The sequence below is a fragment of the Mobula hypostoma genome, chromosome 7, assembly GCF_963921235.1.
Source record: "Mobula hypostoma chromosome 7, sMobHyp1.1, whole genome shotgun sequence".
Classification (NCBI taxonomy): Eukaryota; Metazoa; Chordata; class Chondrichthyes; order Myliobatiformes; family Myliobatidae; genus Mobula; species Mobula hypostoma.
Window position 1 is genome coordinate 17,813,092 of NC_086103.1, and position 24,885 is coordinate 17,837,976.

General features: G+C 42.1%; 1 protein-coding gene across 2 annotated transcripts in view; it reads right to left on the reverse strand.

The window, feature by feature from the left end:
* The window catches only part of larp1 (La ribonucleoprotein 1, translational regulator), a 176,155-nt gene that overhangs the window by 56,752 nt on the left and 94,518 nt on the right, over positions 1-24,885 (reverse strand). For both annotated transcript variants that reach the window (XM_063053114.1, XM_063053113.1), the window contains exons 9-11: positions 12,624-12,768; positions 3,130-3,280; positions 2,789-2,958 (exon numbers count right to left, since the gene is read on the reverse strand). In XM_063053114.1, the coding sequence (XP_062909184.1) occupies positions 2,789-2,958; positions 3,130-3,280; positions 12,624-12,768 (466 nt within the window). The remainder of the gene's footprint in view (positions 1-2,788; positions 2,959-3,129; positions 3,281-12,623; positions 12,769-24,885) is intronic.

Sequence of the window (24,885 nt, forward strand, 5' to 3'; positions counted from 1 at the left end):
GCTTCTGGGACAATGTTCTGTGGACAGATGAGACAAAAGTTGAACGTATTGGCAGAACTGCACATTGCTATGTTTGGAGGAAAAGGACACTGCACACCAACACCAAAACCTCATTCTAATTGTGAAGCATGGTGCAAGGAGTATCATGATTTGCGGCTGCTTTGCTGCCTCAGGGCCGAGACAGTTTGTAATTGTTGCGGGAACAATGAATTCAAAATTGTACCGAGATATCTTACAGGAGAATGTCAGGGTTGCAGTGCATGCATCACCTGAAGCTTAATAGAAGTTGGATATTGCAACAAGACAATGATCTGAAAGGAAAGAGTAATGAACAGAATAATTTAAAAAGAAGAAAATTTGTGTTTTGGAACGGCCGAGTCAAAGTACTGACCTTAATCATTTCGAAATGTTGTGGAAAGATCTGAAGCAAGCAATTCATGCAAGTAAGCCCACCATCATCCCTGAGTTGAAGCAGTTTTATAAGGAACAATGGCCTAAAATTCCTCCAAGCTGATGCGCAGGACTGATCAACAGTTACCAGAAATGTTTGGTTGAAGTTATTACTATTCAAGGAGATCACACCAGTTACTGCAAACAAAGGTTCACATACTTTTTCCAACAAATACATGTAATTTTGAATCACATTGATGAAGGTAAAGCCGTAGATGTGCTGTATATGTACAAGGCATTTGAAAAGGTACCCGATGCAAGGCTTATTAAGAAAGTAAGGAGGCATGGGATCCAAGGGGACATTGCATTGTGGATCCAGAAATGGCTTGCCCACAGAAGGCAGTGCTTGTAGACGGGTCATATTCTGCATGGAGGTCGGTGACCAGTGGTGTGCCTCAGGGATCTGTTCTGGGACCCCTACTCTTCGTGATTTTTATAAATGACCTGGATGAGGAAGTGGAGGGGTGGGTTAGTAAATTTGCTGACACAGAGGTTGGGGGTGTTGTGGACAGTGTGGAGGGCTGTCAGAGGTTACAGCAGGACATTGATAGGATGCAAAACTGAGATGAGAAGTGGCAGATGGAGTTCAACGCAGATAAGTGTGAGATGGTTCATTTTGGTAGGTCAAATATGATGGCAGAATATAGCATTAATGGCAAGACTCTTGGCAGTGTGGAGGATCAGATGGATCTTGGGGTCCGAGTCTATAGGACACTCAAAGCTGCTACGCAGGTTGACTCTGTGGTGAAGAAGGCATACCATTCATTGGCCTTCGTCAATTGTGGGATTGAGTTTAAGAGCCGAGAGGTAATGTTGCAGCTATATAGGACCCTGATCAGACCCCACTAGGAGTACTGTGTTTAATTCTAGTCGTCTCACTACAGGAAGGACATGGAAACCATAGAAAGGGGGCAAAGGAGACTTACAAAGATTTTGCCTGGTTTAGGGAGCATGCCTTACGAGAATAGGTTGAGTGAACACGGTCTTTTCTCCTTGGAGTGACGGAGGATGAGAGGTGACCTGATAAAGGTGTACAAGATAATGAGAGGCATTGATTGTGTGGATAGTCAGAGGCTTTTTCCCAGGGCCCAGGGCTGAAGTGGCTATCATGAGAGGGCATAGTTTTAAGGTGCTTGGAGGTAGGTACAGAGGAGATGTCAGGGGTAGGTTTTTTACTCAGAGAGTGGTGAGTGCGTGGAATGGGCTGCCAGCAACAGTGGTAGAGGTGGAAATGACAGGGTCTTTTAAGAGACTCCTGGGTGGATACATGGAGCTTAGAAAAATAGAGGGCTATGGGTAATCCTAGGTAGTTCTAAGGTAAGGACATGTTCGGCACAGCTTTGTGGGCCAAAGGGCCTGTATTGTGCTGTATGTTTTCTATGTTTCATTTGCCTCAATAAATAAATGAACAAGTATAATGTTTTTTGTTTTCTTTATTTAACTGGCTTCTCTTTATCTAGTTTTAGGACTTACTTGATCACATTTTAGGTCATATTTACGCAGAAATAGAGAAAACGCTAGTGTTCACAAACTTTCCAGCACACTGTAGATGTTGGGATGCTGTATTGCAGTTGTACAAGATGTTGGTAAAGCTGCATTTGAATACTGTGTTCAATTTTGGTCACCCTGCTGTAGGAAAGATGTCACTTTGCTGGAAAGAGTGCAGAGGAGATTTAGGAAAATGTTACCAGGACTCGAGGTACCGAGTTATGGAGGGACGTTGAGTTGGCTAAAGTTTTTTTTCCAGTGGAGCACAGGAGAATGAAAAGTGATCTCACACAAGTGTATAAGATCATAACAGACAAAGATAGGGCGAGCAAACACTCTTTTCCCCAACGTTAGGTAATCAGGAATGAGAGGACATAGGTTTAAGGTGAGGTGTGGGGGAGGAGTGGATGTTAGATTTAATAGGAAACAAGGAACAAGTTTTTCACACCGGTCAGTTTTTGGGACGAGATGCCAAAGGACGTGGGTGAAACAGGTATATTAACAACATTTAAAACACACTTGAACAGGTATAGGAAAGATTTAAGAGATACAAGCAAAATGTGGGCAAATGGACTACTTAGATAAGTATCTTGATCAGCATGCAACTAAACTGTCCTGTGATTAGGCTAGGATTAAATTGGGGGATTGCTGGGTGGTGCAGCTCGAAAGGCCAGGAGGGCATGTTCCACGTTGAATTTCAATGAATAAATAACAAATGGGAATGTGTCCTGGGGCTGAGTGGGCAAGATGAAACTAGGATAGGATCCAACAGGTCAGCAGGCCCTGGGTGGTTGCAACCACAGCCCAGGAAGAAGTAGAGATGGACAATGTGAGAGAGACCACGACAAACCTTTGGTTTTGTGGGAGCCGGCCGATGCCGTTTCTTCACTTCAATCCACGTGTCAGAGTCCAGGTCTGGAAGGCTTGTGGAAAGTCCCTTCGGCAAAGTCTTCAGATTACTGGGTTCTTCAGTCTTTGAATTCACAGCACTGCCCGCCTGAGGAGAACCTGGAGCTGACTCTTCAATATCAAGAGTGAGAGAGAAATCTTACATAAAACAGTTACTCAATGCAGGACTGTTAGCAAATGCCTAACCAACCAGTTCAACTAATTAAATCCTATCACAGTAACTACTGCTATCAAAAACAACTGCCTCACCAGCTAACTAATGTTAAAAACCATTAACCTTACCTGTCTGCTTTTTGTAGGTCTGCCCAGGAATGAATTCGGGACAATTGAGTAGTCGTGTGAAATCTGTCTCTGGCAGAGGCCATTTCTCTGGATTTTCCTTCTTTCGTATTTTTTTATCCACCACTTCTACCTCGGTGCTGTCCTTCAGAGCCTGAACACAACACAACACAATCTCATAAAAGTCCTACATCAGGCCAAAAGAATATGAAAATATAGAAATGCACTGCCTACTGAATATTGATAGGTAAAGTTGGTAAGGACTGGGCTAACAGGCAGACCTGGGACAAAGCCAGACAGCCCAGTTCAGGTGGCTCAGGGACCCCACTCATTCCAAAATGGTGCCACAACCAGGAACCTGATTTCCCCTCTACCAAGGTGTAGAGAGAGAGCCAGGTAGGGCTGGGAAGAGAAGCTTATTTCAGTTGTGAAGAGCGTCAAACTGAAAAAAAGCACTGCACCACATGTTGAGATGAAACTGAAACAGTAAACTCTGAAAAGAGAAGTGATGAAAAATACTGGCAATAAAATCAAAGAAAACCCAGACTGTTTGATGTCAGGAAGTGTAGTGGATAATTATGGGTGGGATGTATGTGGAAATGAAGGAGTGGGGTGGGTTACTTTAATTAACTGTTCTACCAGGGCAAAGAGGGTGAAGGCATGGGTGATCCCCATATTGAGAAACTGTGGGAAAGACAGTGAGAGGATGTACAGTGCCTATAAAAAGTATTCCCCCCACATAAATTTTCAAATTTTAGTGTTTTACAACATTCATTTCATCTGACATTTTTGACACCAATCAACAGAAAAAATTCTTTTGTGTCAAAGTGAATGGTCTAAATTTATTACAATTATTAAACACAAAATAATTGATTGCATAATTATTCACACCCTTCAAGTTATGACATACCAAATCATTACTGGTGCAGCCAATTGGTTTTAGAAGTCACATAATTATTTAAATAGAGATCACCTGTGGGCAGTCAAGGTGTTTCAGTTGAATACACCTGTATCTGGAAGGTCCAATGGAGGAGCAGGAGGAAGGCTATATAATTTTTTTCTGAGTTTCTTATTTGGATGGTCTATGCAGGTAAGGGTAGGAAAGGTGTATTTGGGTTTCTATGAGATAAGAGAATAGGACTCCACAAGGCAGTGTTTGCAGCCCCTTATTGTTTAATATTATGATTAATGATATTTTCTCCAAGATGGGCACTGGGGTGGGTAAATCACTCTTTGCAGATGATGGAGCTTTATGGATCAGAGGAAAAACTTCAATTTAACTGTATATAGGATGCAATTAGAAATTAATACGGTCAAACAGTGAGCAAATAGATGGGGGTTTTAAGCATTTGGTAGATAAAATGCAAGTTATATGTTTTACAAAGAGGATCAACAGACCTGCACTCAATTTGAAATTGCATAATCAAACTCTTCAAGAAGTGACAGTGGTAAGATTTCTTGACATGAAGCTGGAAAATAAGCTGACATGGAAGCACCATAAAGGCATCTGTTAGTCTTGCGAGACCATAGATCTGCGCCTGGAAAGTCTTCACTCTCCAGGGCGCATGCCTGGGCAAGGTTGTATGGAAGACCAGCAGTTGCCCATGCTGCAAGTCTCCCCTCTCCACGACACTAATGTTGTCCAAGGGAAGGGCATTAGGACCCATACAGCTTGGCACCAGTGTCGTCGCACAGCAATGTGTGATTAAGTGCCTTGCTCAAGGACACAACACGTTGCCTCCGCTGGGGCTCGAACTCACAACCTTCAGGTTGCTAGTCCAATGCCTTAACCACTTGGCCATGTGCACCATATCAGTAAGATAACTGACAAATGTAAAGGTGCATTAAATATCCTTAGGTGTCTATGTGGGTATTCTTGGGGCGCTACCCGAAAATCTCTGTTGACTTTATATATTTGTTTAATTAGATCTGTACTTGATTATTGCTGTGTCACTTATGGATCAGCATCATCTTCAAATTTAAAATGTTTGGATGTGATACAAGCTCAGGTTTTAAGACTGTGATGTGGTATTGTAAGGTCACCTCCTGTTTTACCTCTACTGGTTGAAATGGGACAATTATCTTACAGTAACGGGAGATGAAGTTGTTGTTAAAATACTGGGTTAACGAGGGGGCAGAAGAATGATCACCCTGTTAAAAGTGTGTTTTAAGACCGTTAGGAACATCACAAGAGTGCTTTTAGTTTTGGGTGGCTGGGTTCTCATCACGCTAGAAATAAGGGTTTGCTGGATTATGTAATTTGTCCCACTGTAGGTTTATTGGTAACCCCACCAATGTTTCAGATTATGAATACACGCAGTCCTCTTTTATTGTCATTTAGTAATGCATGCATTAAGAAATGATACAATATTTCCTCCAATGTGATATCACAAAACACAGACCAAGACTGAAAAAACTGACAAAACCACATAATTATAACATATAGTTACAACAGTGCAACAATACCATAACTTGAAGGAGTCCATGAGCACAGTAAAAGTTCAAAGTCTCTCAAATGTTTCACATCTCACGCAGACGGGAGAAGGAAGAAAAACTCTCCCTGCCATGGCCAACCACAATCCGTCTCTGAGTCATCCGAAAACTTTGAGCCTCCGAATCAATGGCTGGCTTTAGTTGATTTTAGGTTGCATGATTTAATGAAATCTAAGGATCCTGATATGCCTGAGAATCTGTTGGTTCATCAGTATGTCAAGAAGAATTATGATATGTTAACCATTTTTACTGATGGATCAAAAGATAATTTAATGGGAAACGTTGGTGTAGCTGTTTTTGTGACTGAATTACAGGTGTGACGGGATCCTGAATTATCCCTATGAATTGTGCTTTTAAGAGAGAGAGAGAGAGGAGAGAGAAAGAGAAATGTTCAACACAAGCACCTTGTTATTGAGAGAAAGGCAAAGGCTGCTTTGAGATGGTGTTATGGTTTCTCTGCAGTGTGTTTACACTTTTGCAAGGACACTGCCAGCTTCTGAGATCCTACACAGAGAGAGAAGGGAGGAGCTACTTGATGGACAGCTGGTGTTCAGCACAACAGTATTTAAGCCAGCGTAATTGCTTGTTTCACAGGACAGGACACGCAGACACACTAAGGTGTGGTGAAGTTACCACTATCCTGTCCAGGTGCCCACAAGTGCGGGACTGAGAATCGATTCTAAAGGATCGATCTGTGATTACTAGTGGGTGAAAGAGTGACCTTGTAGAGTCTACTAGTGTGTCTAACCCTCGCCTGGGTTGGTAGACTACCACTTGAAGACGGTGCTCTTAAGTTGGTCAAGTTTGGCTAACTTGGAAGTTTCGGAGGACAACGGGAAGATCGACGGCATCAGCTCACCTGAAGAAGAAAATAGCTCTCTCTCTCCATCACTACTCAATTCAATACCACAAACTGAACTGAACTTTACCCATCATTGTAAGACTGTATCTATTTACCCCTAGGCTTGAAGAAGCTTGGTTTCTATATTTCCATACTTATATACATATAATCTTTGCTAACCTGTTTGATATATCTGAATTTATATTACTGTATTGCGTAGTTACTAATAAATAGTATTAGTTAATAGCAATACCAGACTCCAAAGTGTTTTCTATTTCTGCTGGTTCTTTAACCCGTCACAGGGTACGTGACACAAGTAACAATAAAAAAATGACTTACTATTTATCAGTGCACACTGCAGAACTGGTTGCCCTCATTTTGAGCTTACAGGGGAATTCTGTCCTTGCAAAGTTATAATTTGCTCAGATTCTCTTTCAGTTTTGATGAGTCTAAAAATCAGGTTGTTCTAGCAGTAGGTCTGACTTACTGCTGAAAGCTCTTCAAACTTTATTTCATATTCAAAGGATTGGTCTGAATGTCCTCTTATGGGTTCCTGCACATAGAGGTGTTGATGGCAATGTGCAGGTTGATTGTTTGGCCAAAAAGCTGTTCGAAGTTCATCTGTGGAAATAGACTTTCCTCTTAGCAAATCAGAAGCTAAGGGGTTGGTGGGATAAAAATTAGCGGATTATGGCAAGACTTGTGGGCATAAGGGGAGACACGTTTACAGAATACATAAAAATGCTGGATTGATGGGAGAAGGGGGTAAAACAGAAGGGAAGGAATTATATCGTCTCGACTTAAAATTGGGCATAATATGCTTAATTATTCCTTGTACCTTGTTGGTAAACATCACTCTGGGGTGTGTAGGTTTTGTCATCATTTGAACAGTTGAACACATTCTTTTACAATGTGAATTTAGCACCCTACGAAAGGTTTCACTGCTAATGTAATGGTTTTTCTATAGCAGCAGTGTTTGGGTTATGGCTAGAGATAACGGGGGCTTTGGAATGAAGGGAGTGTTTTTTTTATTCTTGTGTGCCTGACAATGAGGTGATCTGGGTCTTTTGTTCAGTGACAGATGAAGAGAGAAGATGCCAGAAAGGAGAGGTCATAGATAGCAAGACGAAGTGGACTTGGAGTGGTGCCAGGAGTCAACGAAGCCCGGGGAAATCAATGGAGGATTTGTTTTCCAGCAAGAAAATAACCTCAAGCATAAAGCCAAAGCTACACAGGAATGCCTTATAAACAACAAAGTTAATGCCCTGGAGTGGCCAAGTCAGAGTCCAGGCCTCAATTCAACTGGGAATTTACGGCTAGATGTGAAAAGGGCTGTTCATCCATGATCCCCATGCAACCTGACAGAGCTTGAGCAGTTTTGTAAAGGCAAATGGGGGAAAGATTGCAGTGTCCAGATGTGCAAAGCTGATAGAGACCTATCCATACAGACAGAAAGCTTTAATTACTGCCAAAGGTTCATCTACTAAATACTGACTTGGAGGGGGTGAGTAATTATGCAATGAATTATTTTTTGTTTAATCACAAACAAGAGAAAATCTGTAGATGCTGGAAATCCAAGCAATACACACAAAATGCTGGAGAAACTCAGCAGGCCAGGCAACGTCTCAGCCCAAAACATCGACTGTACTTTCGTCCATAGGTGCTGCCTGGTCTACTGATTTTATGTCTAATAGTTGTTATAAATTTAGACCAATTTGTAAGAATATGTTTTCTCTTTGACACGGCTCCTTTATGTTGATTGGTATCAAAAAAGCCAAATGAAATCCATTATGATTCAAAGTTGTAAAACATTAAAACATGAAAACTTCCTGGGAGGGGGGAAAACACTTTTTATAAGCACTGTATGTCATTGGTGCCAATATGCCCCAAGGCTTCTGTCTGCTCAAGTTACCCCTTAAGAATGGCATGGACCCGGTTCAAGACATCCCTGACCCTGGCACCTGAGAGGCAACACACCATCCAGGTGTCTCTATTGCGCCCACAAAATCTCCTCTATTCCTCTGACTATGAAATCTCCAATCACCACTGCAGTCCTCTTTACCTCTATTCTCTTCTAAGCCATGGCAGGAGACAGTGCCAGAGACCCGAAGCAGTTGATCCTCCCCGGTAGTTTGGATACCTTTGGAGGGAGGGTGTAAACAAAGTGGTATACTTATTGAGGGCAACGGCCACAGGGGTACTCTGCATTTGCTGCCCATTTCACCTGCCGTCTCCTGAGTCACTGAGTTAATTGCCTCCTGCAACCTAAGGGTGGATATCCCCAAAGCCTGATGGGCTCAAGCCTGGTTACTGAGAGAGGCAAGAAAAGTGATTGCTCGGTGAGTCTCACAGTGTAGTGGGGAACTTAATGGAGAGAATTCTTAGGGGCAGGATTAACGAACATTTGGAAAGGCTTCATTTTGGAGTCTGCTCCCGTCATCCAATCATGGCTGTTCCTTTCTTTCCCTCCTCAGCCCCACTCCACACCCTTCTCCCTGTAACCTTTGATGTTGTGGTCAATCAACAACCTACCAAGTTCTGCCTTAAATACACCCAACGATCTGGCCTCCACAGCTGCCAAATTCCACCACCCTTTGGCTAAAGAAATTTCTCCGCATCTCTGTTTTAAATGGATGCCCCTCTATCCTGAGGCTATGCCCTCTTGTCCTAGACTCCCCCACCATGGGAAACATTCTTTCCACATCTACTCTGTCTAGTCCTTTCAACATTCAAAAGGTTTCAATGAGATCCCCCCTCATCTTTCTAAATTTTAGCAAGTACAGATGCAGAGCCATGATATCTTCCTCGTATGATAACCCTTTCATTCCTGGAATCATCCTTGTGAACCTCCTCTGAACCCTCTCCAATGCCAGCACATCTTTTCTTAAATGCGGAGACGAAAACTGTTCATAGTACTCAAGGTGAGGCCTCATTAGTGCCTTATAAGGCCTCAGCATCACAGCCTCGTGCGGCACCTTGTCAAAGGCCTTCTGGAAGTCCAAATATACAACATGCACTGCATCCCCTTTATCTATCCTACGGTCCTCAAAGAATTCCAACAGGTTCATCAGGCAGGATTTTCCCTTAAGGAAACCATGCTGACTTTGTACTATCTTGTATTGTGTTACCAAGTACTCCATCACCTCATCCTTTAATAACTGACTCTAACATCTTCCCAACCACTGAGGTCAGTTTAACTGATCTATAACTTCCTTTCTGCTGCCTTCCTCCTTTCTTAAACAGTGGAGAGACATTTGCAACTTTCCAGTCCTCTAGCACCAAGCCAGACTCCAATGATTTTTAAACTATCATTTCTAATGCCACCACAATCTCTAACACAATCTCTTTCAGAACCCTAGGGTGCAGTTCATCTGGTTGGGGTGACTTATATACCTTTACGCTTTTACCTTTTTGAGCACCTTCTCTCTTGTAATAGTAACTGCACCCACTTCTCTTCCTTCACACACTACAACATCAGGCATACTGCTAGTGTCTTCCACAGTGAAGAGTAATGCAAAATACTTTAGTTCATCAGCCATCTCCTTGTCCCCCGTATTTCTCCTGCCTCATTTTCTAGCTGTCCTATATCCATTCTCATTTCTCTTTTATTTTTAACATACCTGGAAAAAATCAGCCATGATTGAATGGTGGAGCAGACTCGATGGCCCAGATGGCCTAATTCTGTTCCTATGTCTTGTGGTACATCTGCTCAGAGTCTAAGGCTCTCCTCCTCACTGTCAACCAGAATGCCATTATTTTGTAACTTACGCAAAATTCTTTATTAAACTCCCTGCACTGAAGTCAAAGTCATTTATACCCAACAAAAAACAAGGGACTGCTACTGAGTTCTCTAAAGTTCTTCTTATCGCAAGAACACCCATCTGTCAATACCTTTTGCTTTCTGCTGCTGTTCCTTGAGCTCTTCACAATAAATCAGCAACTAAGACAATGGAGACTTTAGAGTACATGTATACAGCCCAACATAACAAGGAATAGAAATCATCATGGTCATCCACTGCAACCAAGGAAGACCCAAGTTGTTCCAACTGCTCATAACTCTGGACCCAGACTTCCACGATCGAGAAAGTGGAACAGTCCCAGTGTAATAGCTTTTCCACTTTAAAATCTCTCCTGTACAGGTTTCTGTCATTGTCGGATATGACAGACAACCAACACAGCCCAAAGACACAGGAAAGATTAATATATAATTATTAAAAAATATACAGTTACAAGAAAAAGTTTGTGAACCCTTTGCAATTACCTGGTTTTATGCATTAATTACTCATAAAATGTGGTCTGATCTTCATCGAAGTCACAATAGTAGACAAACACAATCTCCCTAAACTGAAGAAACACACAAACAGTTGTATTTCTTCTCATCAATATTGAGTAGACCAGTTAAACAATTACAGTCTAGGTTCAAATAAGCATGTGAACCTCTGGGATAATGCCTTCTACAAAAGCTATTTGGAGTCAAGTGTTCAAATCAATGAGATGAGATTGGAGTTGTGGGTTGGAGAGATGCCCTGGTGGGTTACTGACAGAGCCTGCTCTTCTCAAGAGAGATATGGTTAGGTGTACCATGCCTCAATCAACAGCTTTCAGAGGACCTGTAACAGAGATGCACGAAGCTGGAAAAGGCTACAAAAGCATTTCTAAATATTTCAGTGTTCATCAGTCCCCAGTAAAAGAAATTGTCTACAAATGGAGGCAATTCAGTACTGTTGCTACTCTCCCTAGGAGTGGGCAACCTGCAAAGTTCACATCAAGAGCACAACTTGCAATGCTGGAGGTGGTGAAAAAGAACCCAAGGGTAAAACTATAGTCCACTATATAAAAAAAAACACTGAACAAAAGTGTTCACTGTTCATGGAAGGACACCACAGAGGAAACCACTGCTCTCGAAAAAGAAAAATTACTGCACGTCTCAAGTTTGCAAAAGACCACCTGCATGTTCCACAACACTTCTGGGACAATGTTCTACGGACAGATGAGACCAAAAGTCGAACTTTTTGGCAGAAATACATACTAAGTTTGAAGGAAAAAGAGTACTGTACACCAACACCAAAATCTCACCCTAACTGTGAAGCATGTTGAAAGGAGCATTGTAGTTTGGGGCTGCTTTGCTGCCTCAGGGCCTGGTCAGCTTGCAATTGTTGAGGGAACAATGAATTCAAAATTGAATCACAACATTTTACAGGAGGATGTCAGGTTAGCGATCTGTCATCTAAAGCTTAATAGAAATTGGATGATGCAACAAGACAATGATCCGAAAAACAAGAGTAAATCAACAGAATGGTTTAAAAACTAGAAAATTTGTGTTTTGGAATGGCCAAGTCAGTGTGCAGACCTTAACCCAATTGAGATGCTGCAGTTTGACCTAAAGAGGTCTGTTCATGCAAGGATTCCCTGAAATATTGATGAACTGAAACAGTTTTATATGGAGGAATAGTCTAAAATTCCTTCTCACTGTTGTGCAAGTCTGATCAGCGGCTACAGGAAATATTATTGCTGCTAAAGGAGGTTTTACCAGTTATTAAATAAAAGGGTTCACATACTTATTACAGCCGGGACTGTGAATAATTAAGCAATGTGTTCAATAAAGACATGAAACATACATTTGGTTGTGGGTTATTAGTTTAGGCAGATTGTGTTTGTCTATTATTGTGACTTAGATGAAGATCAGACCACATTGTACGAGCAATTAATGCAGAAAACCAGGTTAATTGGAAAGGGTTCACAAACTTTTTCTTGCAACTGTATACAGGATTTTTCCTTCAACACACTGAAATTAAGAATAGAGTGATTACTCTAGAACTGTATGCATACTCACTAAAACACTTCGTGGAATTTACTTCCTAAAGAGGGTGTGAGAGACAGAAACATAACAGCACTTGAAGAGCTGTTTTCTGCAGGGCTGGAAAGGGAGAGGGTTGGACCTGATGCCATATATTTGCTGTGATTGAATGTCTTTACAGTTCTGTAAGGATGTATGCATCTATGACTTTGTTACAGCAGGAACAATGAACCAAGCTATCCCAATCACCACCAAAAGACCCTGATCTAGCTACACAGTGACTAAGTGTTGACTAATTTTCAAACCTTGACATAGAATGAGTGCATGCATTTAAAAATGAGGGAGGCAGTGCACATCTGAACTGACCTCCAAGATAAGGTTGATATCCGTGGTTAATGCCTGGACTCGATGAAAGCCTCCTATTAATGAGACTGGCAGGAAACCATCAGCATCCATCTTTCGTCTGAGAAAAAAGTCTCGTTCCAGGTTGTCCAAGCTGAAGTAGTACTCACTGAAATCGAACAGATTTAAAATACACACTGAAACAGGGATGATCCACACTGAGAAAAAAAATATAGAATTCATAGTAGACTGTCTGCATTGTTAAAACTAACAATCCAGTTGATAAAAAGTAAACATAGGGACATGTGGAAGTTAGTTAGCCCGTAAACCATTCAAAAATATCATAGCAGACCTCCAGCCCCATTTCAGATTTCAAATTAATAAATAATCAAACTATATTTATCATCTTTGGAAATAAATACATGAAAACATCTGAACACAGCAACACATGATCCAGAATTCTCTGGTACAAATTACAACTTGTGCAATTTACTTTATAATTTATTCCTTGCTCTCTAAGTATCATTTTGTAAGATCTACGTTGTCTTCCCAACAGGCCTGTATATAAGCAACACATACAAAACGCTGGAGGAACTCAGCAGGGCAGGCAGCATGTATGGAAAAAGTACAGTCAATATTTCAGGCTGAGACCATTTGGCAGGACTGGATAAGAAAAGCTGAGCAGTAGATTTAAGGTGGGGGCAGGGAAGAGAGAAACACAAGGTGATGGGTGAAACCTGAAGGGGGAGGAATGAAGTAAAAAGCTGGGATGTTGATTGGTGAAAGAGATACAGGGCTGGAGAAGGGGGAGTCAGATAGAAGCAGACAGAGGCCATGGAAAAAAGAAAAAGGGGGAGGAGCATCAGGAGGTGGAGATACACGGGCAAGCAGATAAGGTGAGAGGGGGAAAAGAGGATGCGAAATGGTAGGGTGAAGAACATTACCGGAAGTTCGAGGAATAAATGTTCATGCCATCAGGTTGGAGGCTACCCAGACGGAATACAAGGTGTTGTTCCTCCAAATGTGGCCTCTCTTTGAAACACTGCATGAAACTCAATCATTTTAGCAATTTGCTTTTTGATTTCTCAAGTGCCTTCAACACCATACAGCCATCATTTCTGGGGGGAAAGCTCCATCCAATGCAGGCTGGCACTTCCTGGATAATGGACTACCTGACTGGCAGACCACAGTTTGTGCAGCTTCAGAGCTGTGTATCAGACATGAGCAGCACTGGGGACCCACAGGAGACTGTATTGGCTCCCTTCCTGGTATACCCTGTATACCTCAAACTTTAGATACAACACTAAGTCAGGTCACTGCAGAAATTCTCAGATAACTCAGCAATAGTTGGGAGGACAGGAAGATGAATACAGGGCCCTGGAGGAGGATTTCGTTGAATGATGCAAGCTAAATCATCTGCAGCTCATCAGTAAGACAAAGGAGATGGTGATGAACTTTAAGAAGGGCAAGCCTGCATTGCTCCCTGTTACTATTGACGGTGAGGATGTGGATGTGACGAGGACCTACATGTAGCTGAACAACAGATTTGAGTGGAACACTAACACTGAGGCTGTATAAGAAGGGCCAGAGTCGCTTCTACTTCCTGAGGAAGCTGAGGTCCTTTGCAATATGCAGGCTCTCCTTCATATGTTCTACCAGTCTGTTGTCACCAGTACAATCTTCTATGCGGTGATGTGCTGGGACAATGACATCAATACAAGTGATGCCAACAGGCAGGTTTAAACTGATTAGAAGGGATGGTTCTGTTACAGGAGAGAAACTGGACACACTGAGGCTGTGGTAGAACAAAGGACTCTATGGAAATTCTGGACCATGTTTCTCACCCTCTGCATGCCACCTTGGCTGAACAGAGGAGCACTTTCAGTAACAGACTGAAAACTGTGCTGTTGCAAAGAGCGCTATATGAGGTCATTCTTACTCTCGGCCATTAGGTTCTTTAATCAGTCAACCTGTAGCCAGGAAGTGATGACCACCTCCTGTTATAACCTCTGTTTATAACACCATGCTATCACAGACACCCTGTGCAATACTACCATCACTTATCTGGATGTTGTGAATGAGCACCATTACTGTATAAAGTTACGGTAATTCTTGCACTACCATCTTATCAGTGTGAACTTGGAAATCTTGGAAGTTTTGTCATCTTTGACTTGGAAATCTTGTACCTCTTATTTTTAAAGTAACTTATTTTTTATTCTTCATACTTCTCTTCTAATATTTGCATATCTGTGCATTTGTAATGTTACTGTGACACTGTGATTTCCATTGGGATCATTAAAGTATCTATCAATCAAATGGCCATGTACTGCTCGGTTGCTAAGCCCAGTACACTGTTCCTGGGACACACACTGAACAGAAGTTGTCACTGTGGGGACTCAATTGTTAAACCATGCAAACTCTCCCCTAACAGCAAACACAGAAATATAACAAGTTGGATCAGATTAGTGAAGTTTACCAATTTAGGCACTTAATGTATCTATAGCTCCAAGCCCACAGGAAGGAAATATATGAGAAACAGTACCAAGACAAGGGGAAGGGTGACAGATAGAAGGATTTAAAACTAGAGGACACTGATGAGCAACTAATTTTACTGAAGTCATCCAGCACAAAATGAGATATAGAGCTGAAAAATTAATAGAGAAGGCAACTAAAAAGTAATTAAGGTAAAGATGGAATACTAGCCAATAAACTAAACTAGCCAATAATGCAGAAGATATCAAAGGTTTTTTTTCAGGTACATAGTGTAAAAGAAAGACATATCGGAAAGCTAGAAAACGATGCTAAACACAGAAACATAGAATACCTACAACACAATACAGGCCCTTCTGCCTACAATGCTGTGCCGAGCATGTACTTATTTTAGAAATTACCTAGTTACCCATAGCCCTCTATTTTTCTAAGTTCCATCTACCTATCCAAGAGTCTCTTCAAAGACCTTACTGGATCTGCATGTTGGAGAGTTAGTAATGAGAGACAAGGAAATAGTGGTCGAATTGTAGTAGTATTTTGAGAGTCTTCACTGTGGAAGACATGAGTACTATGGTGGAAGTTGCAAGTGTCAGGGGGCATAAAGTGTGTGAAGTTACCATTACTAGGGAGAAGATTCTTGGGAAACAAAGGTCTGAAGGTAGATAAGTCACCTGGATCAAATGGTGTACACCCCAGGGTTCTGAAAGAGGTGGGAAAAGAGATTGTGGAGGCATTAGTAATGATCTTAAGAATCACTAGATTCTGGAATGATTCCAGAAAACAGGAAAATTGCAAATGTCACTCCACTTTTCAAGAAGGGAGAGAGGCAGAAGAAAGGAAATTATAGGCCAGCTAGCCTGACCTCAGTAGTTGGGAAGATGATGAAGTTGACTGGAGGATGTGGTTACAGGGTACTTGAAGGCACATGATAAAATAGACTGTAATCAGCATGGTTTCCTCAAGGGAAAATCTTGCCTGACAAATCTGTTGGAATTCTTTGAAGAAATCACAAGCAGGACAGACAAAGGAGATTCAGTTGGTGCTGTGTACTTCGATTTTCAGAAGGTCTTTGACAAGTGCCATACTCGCACGATCCCTTGGTATTAAAGGAAAGTTTCTAGCATGTAGAGCAGTGTCTAATTGGCAGGAGGCAACGAATGGGAATAAAGGGAGCCTTTTTCTATTTGGCTCTCAGTGTCTAGTGGTGTTCCACAGGGGTCTGTGTTGGAACCAATAACTTTGTTGCAAAGTTTGCAGACAATATAAGACAGGTGGAGGGGCAGGTAGTTTTGAGGAAGTAGAGAGGCCACAGCAGGGCTTAGATTAGGAGAATGAGCAAAGAAATGGAAGATGGAATACAATGTCCGGAAGTGTATGGTTATACACTTTGGTAGAAGAAATGAAAGAGCTGATATTTTCTAAATGGAGAGAAAATGCAAAAAACTGAGGCATAAAGGGTCTTGGGTGTGCTTGTGCAGGATTCCCTAAAGGTTAATTTGCAGGTTGAGCCTGTGGTGACAAAGGCAAATATGATGTTAGCATTCATTTTAAGAGGACTAGAATATAAAAATAAAGATGTAATGGTGAGACTTTACTTTATACTTTATTGTCACCAAACAATTGATACTACAGCGTACAATCATCACAGCGATATTTGATACTGTGCTACGCGCTCCCTGGATTACAAATCGATAGTAAATATTAAAAAATTTAAATGATAAATCATAAATAGAAAATAGAAAAGGGAAAGTAAGGTAGTGCAAAAAAACCGAGAGGCAGGTCCGGATATTTGGAGGGTACGGCCCAGATCCGGGTCAGGATCTGTTCAGCAGTCTTATCACAGTTGGAAAGAAGCTGTTCCCAAATCTGGCCGTACAAGTCTTCAAGCTCCTGAGCCTTCTCCCGGAGGGAAGAGGGACGAAAAGTGTGTTGGCTGGGTGGGTCGTGTCCTTGATTATCCTGGCAGCACTGCTCCGACAGCATGCGGTGTAAAGTGAGTCCAAGGACGGAAGATTGGTTTGTGTGATGTGCTGGGCTGTGTTCACGATCTTCTGTAGCTTCTTCCGGTCTTGGACAGGACAATTTCCATACCAGGTTGCGATGCACCCTAGAAGAATGCTTTCTATGGTGCATCTGTAAAAATTCGTGAGGGTTTTAGGGGACAGGCCAAATTTCTTTAGCTTTCTCAGGAAGTAAAGGCTCTGGTGGGCCTTCTTGGCAGTGGACTCTGCTTGGTTGGACCGAGTCAGGTCATTTGTGATATTGACCCCAAGGAACTGAAAGCTTTTGACCTGTTCCACTTGCGCACCACCGATGTAAATGGTATCATTCGGTCCGCTACTCCTTCTGAAGTCAACAACCAATTCCTTCGTCTTGCTGACGTTGAGAGATAGGTTATTGTCTTCGCACCATGCCACCAGGTTCTTAATTTCCTCTCTGTACTCAAAATCATCATTACCCGAGATACCGCCTATAATTGTGGTGTCATCAGCAAACATTGAGTTTGATGGAAACTTGGCTACACAATCATGGGTGTACAGTGTACAGTCAGTACAGCAAGAGTACTATAAAGCACTAGTGAGGCTTCACTTGGATTATGAGTAGTTGTGAGCCTCTTATCTTAGAAAGGAAGTGCTGAAACTGAAGTGGTTTCAAAGGAGGTTCATAAAAACGATTCCAAGATTGAACGGTGCATTAATCGTGAGTCGGAGAGCCACGAGAGAGGTGGCGGCGCCCAGGCCCGGGAGCGAAGTTTAAAAGGGGGAAAAAAGGGAATACTTCGCGGGAACTTGGCTATAACTGGAGCACCAATTGTGAGTTGGAGAGCAGGGAAAGTTCAGGTATAAAAGCAATACACTCCCTAGCAGAGCGGTCATCAAAGGAGTGGTCAGAGGCAGACTGGTAGGGCTTTGGCTCCTATATCTTCTGGTCTTATAGCTTGTCATATGAAGACGGCTTGATGGCTCTGAGCCTGTATTTGCTTGAATTCATAAGAATGACAGGTGACCTCACTGAAACCTGTCGAATGGTGAAAGGCCTTGATAGGATGTTTTCTTTTCTATGGTGGAAGGGGGGAGCATCTAAGTCCGGAGGACACAGCCTCAGAATAGAGGTGCGTCCTTTTAGAACAGAAATGAGGAGTAAATTTCTTTAGCCAGAGAGTGGTGAACCTGTGGAATTCACTGCTAAAGGCAGCTGCTGAGACCAAGTCTTTACGTATATCTAAGGCAGAGGTTGATAGACTCTTGATTGCTCAAGGCATGAAGAGATACGGGAGATGGAAAGGCAAAATGGATCAGCCACATTGAAATGGTGCAGCAGACTCAATGGGTATAACAGCCTAAATCTGCTCCTATACAGTGGTGCGAGGAAGTTTGTAAACCTTTTGGAATTTTCTCTATTTCTGCATAAATATGACCTAAAATATGATTGGATCTTCATACGTCCTAAAACTAGATAAAGTGAACCCAATTAAACAACTAACATAAAAAAATATACTTCATTTAATTCATTTATTTATTTTGCGTATCTTATGGTCTTACCGTCTAAACCTTAAAAAGGCTGAAACATCAAAAATGCACAAATAGATTATATAAATTACAGCAAATACAGGCCTGGTTGTCTGAAAATAAAGCATTACCTTTACAAAATACTTTCATTCAATACTGAGGGTCTGCAGTCATCCTGAACAAGAACATTGCCAGATTACCCATGGCTCTTGAAACCCTCACAAGGATTGTATATCAATTTGCCTTCAACACCACGTGGATGAAACTGGCTAAGCCAGAAGTTACTGCCAATTCTTAACTGCATCTGAACTTGTGGGTCATTATATAGGGCAACTGAGGATTGATCATGTTTCTGAGCATTGAAGATCACATGCAGCTAAAAATGTGGCAAGCAGTCAATTATTAAGGATGAGGTTTTGGAGTACTTGGTAACACAGGACAAGATAGGACAAAGTCAGCATAGAAACATAGAAAATATGTGCAGGAGTAGGCCATTCGGCCCTTCGAGCCTGCACCGCCGTTCAGTATGATCATGGCTGATCAACCAACTCAGAATCCTGCACCAGCCTTCTCTCCATACCCCCTGATCCCTTTAGTCACAAGGGCCATATCTAACTCCCTCTTAAATATAGCCAATGAACTGGCCTCAACCGTTTCCTGCAGCAGAGAATTCCACAGATTCACCACTCTCTGTGTGAAGAAGTTTTTCCTCATCTCGGTCCTAAAAGGCTTCCCCTGTATCTTTAAACTGTGACCCCTCGTTCTGGACTTCCCCAACATTGGGAACAATCTTCCTGCATCTAGCCTGTCCAATCCTTTTAGGCTTTTATACGTTTCAATAAGATCCCTCCTCAATCTTCTAAATTCCAGCGAGTATAAGCCTATTCGATCCAGTCTTTCATCATATGAAAGTCCTGCCATCCTAGGAATTAATCTGGTGAACCTTCTTTGTACTCCCTCTATGGCAAGAATGCCTTTCCTCAGATTAGGGGACCAGAACTGCACACAATACTCCAGGTGTGGTCTCACCAAGGCCTTGTACAACTGCAGTAGTACCTCCCTGCTCCTGTACTCGAATCCTCTTGCTATGAATGCCAGCATACCATTCGCCTTTTCACCACCTGCTGTACCTGCATGCCCACTTTCAATGACTGGTGTACTCGTTGCACCTCCCCTTTTCCTAATCGGCCACCATTCAGATAATAATCTGTTTTCCTGTTTTTGCCACCAAAGTGGATAACCTCACATTTATCCACATTAAATTGCATCTGCCATGAATTTGCCCACTCACCTAACCTATCCAAGTCACCCTGCATCCTCTTAGCATCCTCCTCACAGCTAACACTGCCGCCCAGCTTCATGTCATCCGCAAATTGGAGATGCTGCATTTAATTCCCTCATCTAAGTCATTAATATATATTGTAAACAACTGGGGTCCCAGCACTGAGCCTTGTGGTACCCCACTAGTCAACAACTGGGGTCCCAGCACTGAGCCTAGCAGTACCCCACTAGCATGGTTTCCTTAAGGGAAAATCTTGCCTGATGAACCTGTTGAAATTCTCTGAGGAGATTACAAGTAGAATAGATAGAGGGGATGCAGTGGATGTTGTATATCTGGACTTTCAGAAGGCCTTTGACAAGGTGCCACACATGAGGCTGCTCACCAAGGTAAGAGCCCATGGTTTTACATGAAAATTACTGGTATGATTAGAGCATTGCCTGATTGGTAGGAGGCAGCAAGTGGGAATAAAAGGAACCTTTTCTGGTTCGCTGGCAGTGACTAGTGGTGTTCCACAGGGGTCGGTGTTTGGATCGCTTCTTTTTATGCTGTATATCAATGATTTAGATGATGGAATAGATGGCTTTGTTGCCAAGTTTACACATGATACGAAGAATGGTGGAAGGGCAGGTAGTGTTGAGAAAACAGGTAGGCTGCAGAAAGACAGACAGATTTTGGACAAGAAAGTGGCAAATGAAATATAACGTTGGAAAATGCATGATCATGCACTTTGGTAGAAGAAGTAAATGTGCAGACTATTTTCTAAATGGGGAGAAAATCCAAAAATCTGAGATACAAAGGGACTTGGGAGTCCTAAAGGTTAACTTACAGATAGCGGTGGTGATGAGGAAGGAAAGTGCAATTTTAGCATTCATTTTAAGAGGTCTAGAATAGAGGAGCAGATATGTGATGCTGAGGCTTTACAGGGCCTCATCTTAAGTATTGTGAACAGTTTTAGGTTCCTCATCAAAGATAAGATATGCTGGTATTGGAGAGGGTTCAGAGGAGGTTCACAAGGATGATTCTGGGAATGAAAAGGTTATCGTACAAAGAACATTTGATAGTTCTGGGTCTCAATGAAACTTTTTAAATGTTGAAAAGCCTAGGCAGAATAGATGTGGCAAATATGTTTCCCATGTCTCCACATCCCCAGGACAAGAGGACACAGCCTCAGGATAGAAGGGCGTCCATTTAAAACAGAGATGTAGAGAATTTTCTTTAGCCAGAGGGTGGTGAATTTGTGGAATTTGTTACCACAAGCAGCTGTGGAAGCCAGGTCATTGGTGTATTTAAGGCAGAGTTTGATCAGTTCATGATTGGACACGGCAACAAAAGGTTACAGGGAGTGGGGCTGAAGAGGAGAAAAAAATGATCAGCCATGATTAAATGGCAGAGCAGACTCAATGGGCCAAATGGCCTAATTCTACTCCTAAGGCTTGTGGTCTGATATGAATATCCTGCCTCATCGAATACCAAGGATATTTTCCCGTGGAGGCAGAGGGATCATTGATATTCTTGTAAATATCTGCATCAGGACTCAACCCCTCTGCCCCTACAAATGCCACCTAACACAGAGAATTCTTCCAGCAGTTTTAGATCATGATTCCAGCATCTGCAGCACCTTGCAACCACCTTGTAAGTTCTTGCAAGTTAAACAGCTATAAACAACAAAGTCTGCTCAAATGAACGGTATTTAACTTTCATTTCTTATACTCCTGAAGCACATTTGCTCCTTCTTGCTATACCTGCTACGCACCACCTCCTTTTCCTTAACTAGGGCCTCAACCCTGCTTAAAACATTTCAATCTTGGGAAAAAGATGCTGTCTGTCTGATCTATCCATGCTTCTCATAATGTATTGCCACAGACAGCCGTAGATGTCATGATGTAAATAGGTGTTATTTAAAACAAGAGAATAAAGGTTCTTATTGGTAAGGGGGTTGAGGTTACATAGAACGGTACCGCACAGGAACAGGCCCCCTTCGGCCCACAATGTTGTGCCAAGTGTTGAATTAGTAATCAAATGTCCAACCTAAACTGATCTCTTCTGTCTATACTTTGTCCATATCCATCAATTTCCCACATGTTCATGTGCCTACTGAATGTCTCATGTAAGTAAAGACTGGATAGCTTAGGGCTTTATTTTTTGGAAATATAGAAGCTTGAAGGGAAATTTAATAGAGGTATACAAAATTATGAGAGGTATAGATAGGGTAAATGCAAGTAGGCTGATCCCACTGAGGTTGGGTAGGACTACAACGAGATGTAATGGGTTAAGGGTAAAAGGTGAAAAGTTTAAGGGGAACATGAGGGGAATCTTCTTTACTCAGAGGGCCATGAGAGCGTGAAATGAGCTGCTAGAGAAAGTGGTACATGCGAGCTCGCTTTCAACGGGTACGAAGGGCCATGATCTGGGTGCAGGTCGATAAGAGTAAATGGTTAGGCAGACTAGATCGGCCAAAAGGCCTGTATCTGTGCTGTACTTTTCTATGACTCTAAGTCCCTAAGGTATCTAAATCTACCAGCACATCAGGCAACATATTACAAATATCGGCCATACTGTAAAGAACTAGCACCTCACATCTCCTTTGAAATTACCCTCCCCACCTTAAATCGCATGCCCTCTGATATTAGACTTTTCAGCCCTGGAAAAGATACAGTCTCTCTGCTCTATCTATGCCTCTCAGTCTTTCAAACCTCTATTAGATATCCCCTCAGCTTCCGCCTCTTCAGAGGAATCAGCCCAAGTTTGTCCAACTTCAAATTATAGAACCCTAAACCAGGCAGTATCCTGGTACACCTTGTGTACACCCTCCCCAAAGCCTTGACATCCTTCCTTTAATGGGGCAACCAGAACTGCATGCAACAGTCTACATGCAGCCTAACTAGAGTTTTATAAAGCTGCAGCATAACTTCCGGGCTCAATTCTTCGACTAATAAAGGCAAGAATGCTATGTCTTCTTAAACACCCTACCAACCTGTGCAGCCACTTTCAGGAAGCTGTGAACTTAGACCCCAAGATCCCTCTGCTTATTAACACTGTATCAGCTCTAAGCGTATATTGTCACTTTGCATTTGACCTACCAAGGTGCAACAACACTGCATTTGGCCAGATTAAACTCCATCTGCCATGTCTGCAACTGATCTATACTCGATATATTCTTTGAGAGTCTTCTGTGCTATCCACTACACCACCAATCTTCACACCATCTGTAGACTTACTAACTCAACCATCTACATTTTCATCTAAGTCACTTATACACATCAAAGCAAAGGCCGGAGTACAGATCCTTGTGGAACAACACTAATCACAGACCTCCAGCGAGAAGAAGTCACTTCAACCACTATGGTCAGGCCAGTTCTGAATCCAAACAGCCAATTTATCATGGATCTTATGCATCTTAATCTTCTGGATGAGTCCCCATGATGGCCCTTGTCAAACACCTTACCCCGCTGTTCATGTAGAGAACATCCACCGCTCCATCTTCATCAATCCTCCTTGTAACCTTGTCAGAAAACTCAGTCAAATTAGTTGATTCTGAGGGACATAGAGGGGGCAGACAGGCAGAATCTTTTTTTCTCCAGAGTAGGGGAGTCTAGAACTAGAGCATCCAGATTTAAGAGGAGAAGAGAGAAATTTACAAGAGACTTGACTGGTGAATATCTGGAACAATGGCAAAGGAAGTTGGTGAGGCAGATATAACTACAACTTTTAAAAGGCATTTAGGCAGGTACATAAATAGAGGAGGTTAGATAGGATGAAAGAATTTGTTTCTGCACTGCATGTTGCTATGACTGGTAGCTCACCAATACACGAGGAAAAGGATGGACAATAAATACATACCATATCCAAATCCTGGAAAAGGAGTAAATAAATAAATTTTAAGTTTAGTTAGAGTAGGCTGAAATGAAATATGTAACTGGGTTAGAGGTCAGAACATTGGTTTACGAATTCAGAGAATATATTTAGAGATCATGAATTCTGCATCAAGATAAGCCAAGGGATAAACCGCAGGGATTGCACCTAAAATGAACTATAAGATTGATTCACCCTACTGATATAGGAAGCCCCTCTGTGCAGCAACATAATGCTATCAGTTTCAAAGTTCCCATGGTGAAAACCAATGAGGCAACGGTGTGATTTCACGCACTGCAAATTTCTCTACACTGTGTTCATATGCTTCCAATCATATCTTAAAGTTCATGGTCCAAGTCCATGTAACAACTCTGAAGAATGCAGAAAATTCAACAAGGGAAAACATCTAGTTCAGACTAGAACCTCGGAAATATAAAAGATAACATTTTACCATCACAGTCGTTCTGCTCCTCCAACCTTGTCATAGGGTTTGAAAGCTAGCATACCTCAATGACAAGGAGAGCTAGGTTGGCTGGAGTCAGGGCTTTGTGCTTTGGCTCTTGGTACGGTCACCCATACCAAACAAGTCAAAAGGTAGAGGCCAGACTGAGTGGTCCTCTGGTCCTCTAGGTTCAGGGGTTCAGCTCAGGGCCAAGAACCCTGCACGATCAAAAAAAAAAAGCTGTTACACAAATAGCAAAGAAAATGGAGGACCTTTATTACTGCCCTAAGTGCCAGCAGTGTAATGGCATTAAGTATGTAGTACTTCTGCTATTGAATGAGTATCCCAGAGGACCAGTTCAAATCCCAGCACTGCAGCTTGTTACTTTAAAATTTAAAAAAAATGATGAAAATAATATCTAATTCAGGCAAAGCGATAATGAAGCTACAGGACTGAGTTAACTCATTAGGTTTCATGTTTTACACATCGGTCCAAGTCCATGCAAAAAACAACTGACTCTTAAGCGCTAAAACAAACTGCTGGAAGAGGTCTCCGAGCACCTATGTTCCGTCCACCAGAAGAAGCTGGATCTCCCACTGCCCACCCATTTTAATTCCATTTCCAATTCCCATTCCAATATGCCAATCCATGGCTTCCTCTGCTGTTGCAATGAAGCCACACTCAAGTTGAGGAACAGCACCTTGTATTCCA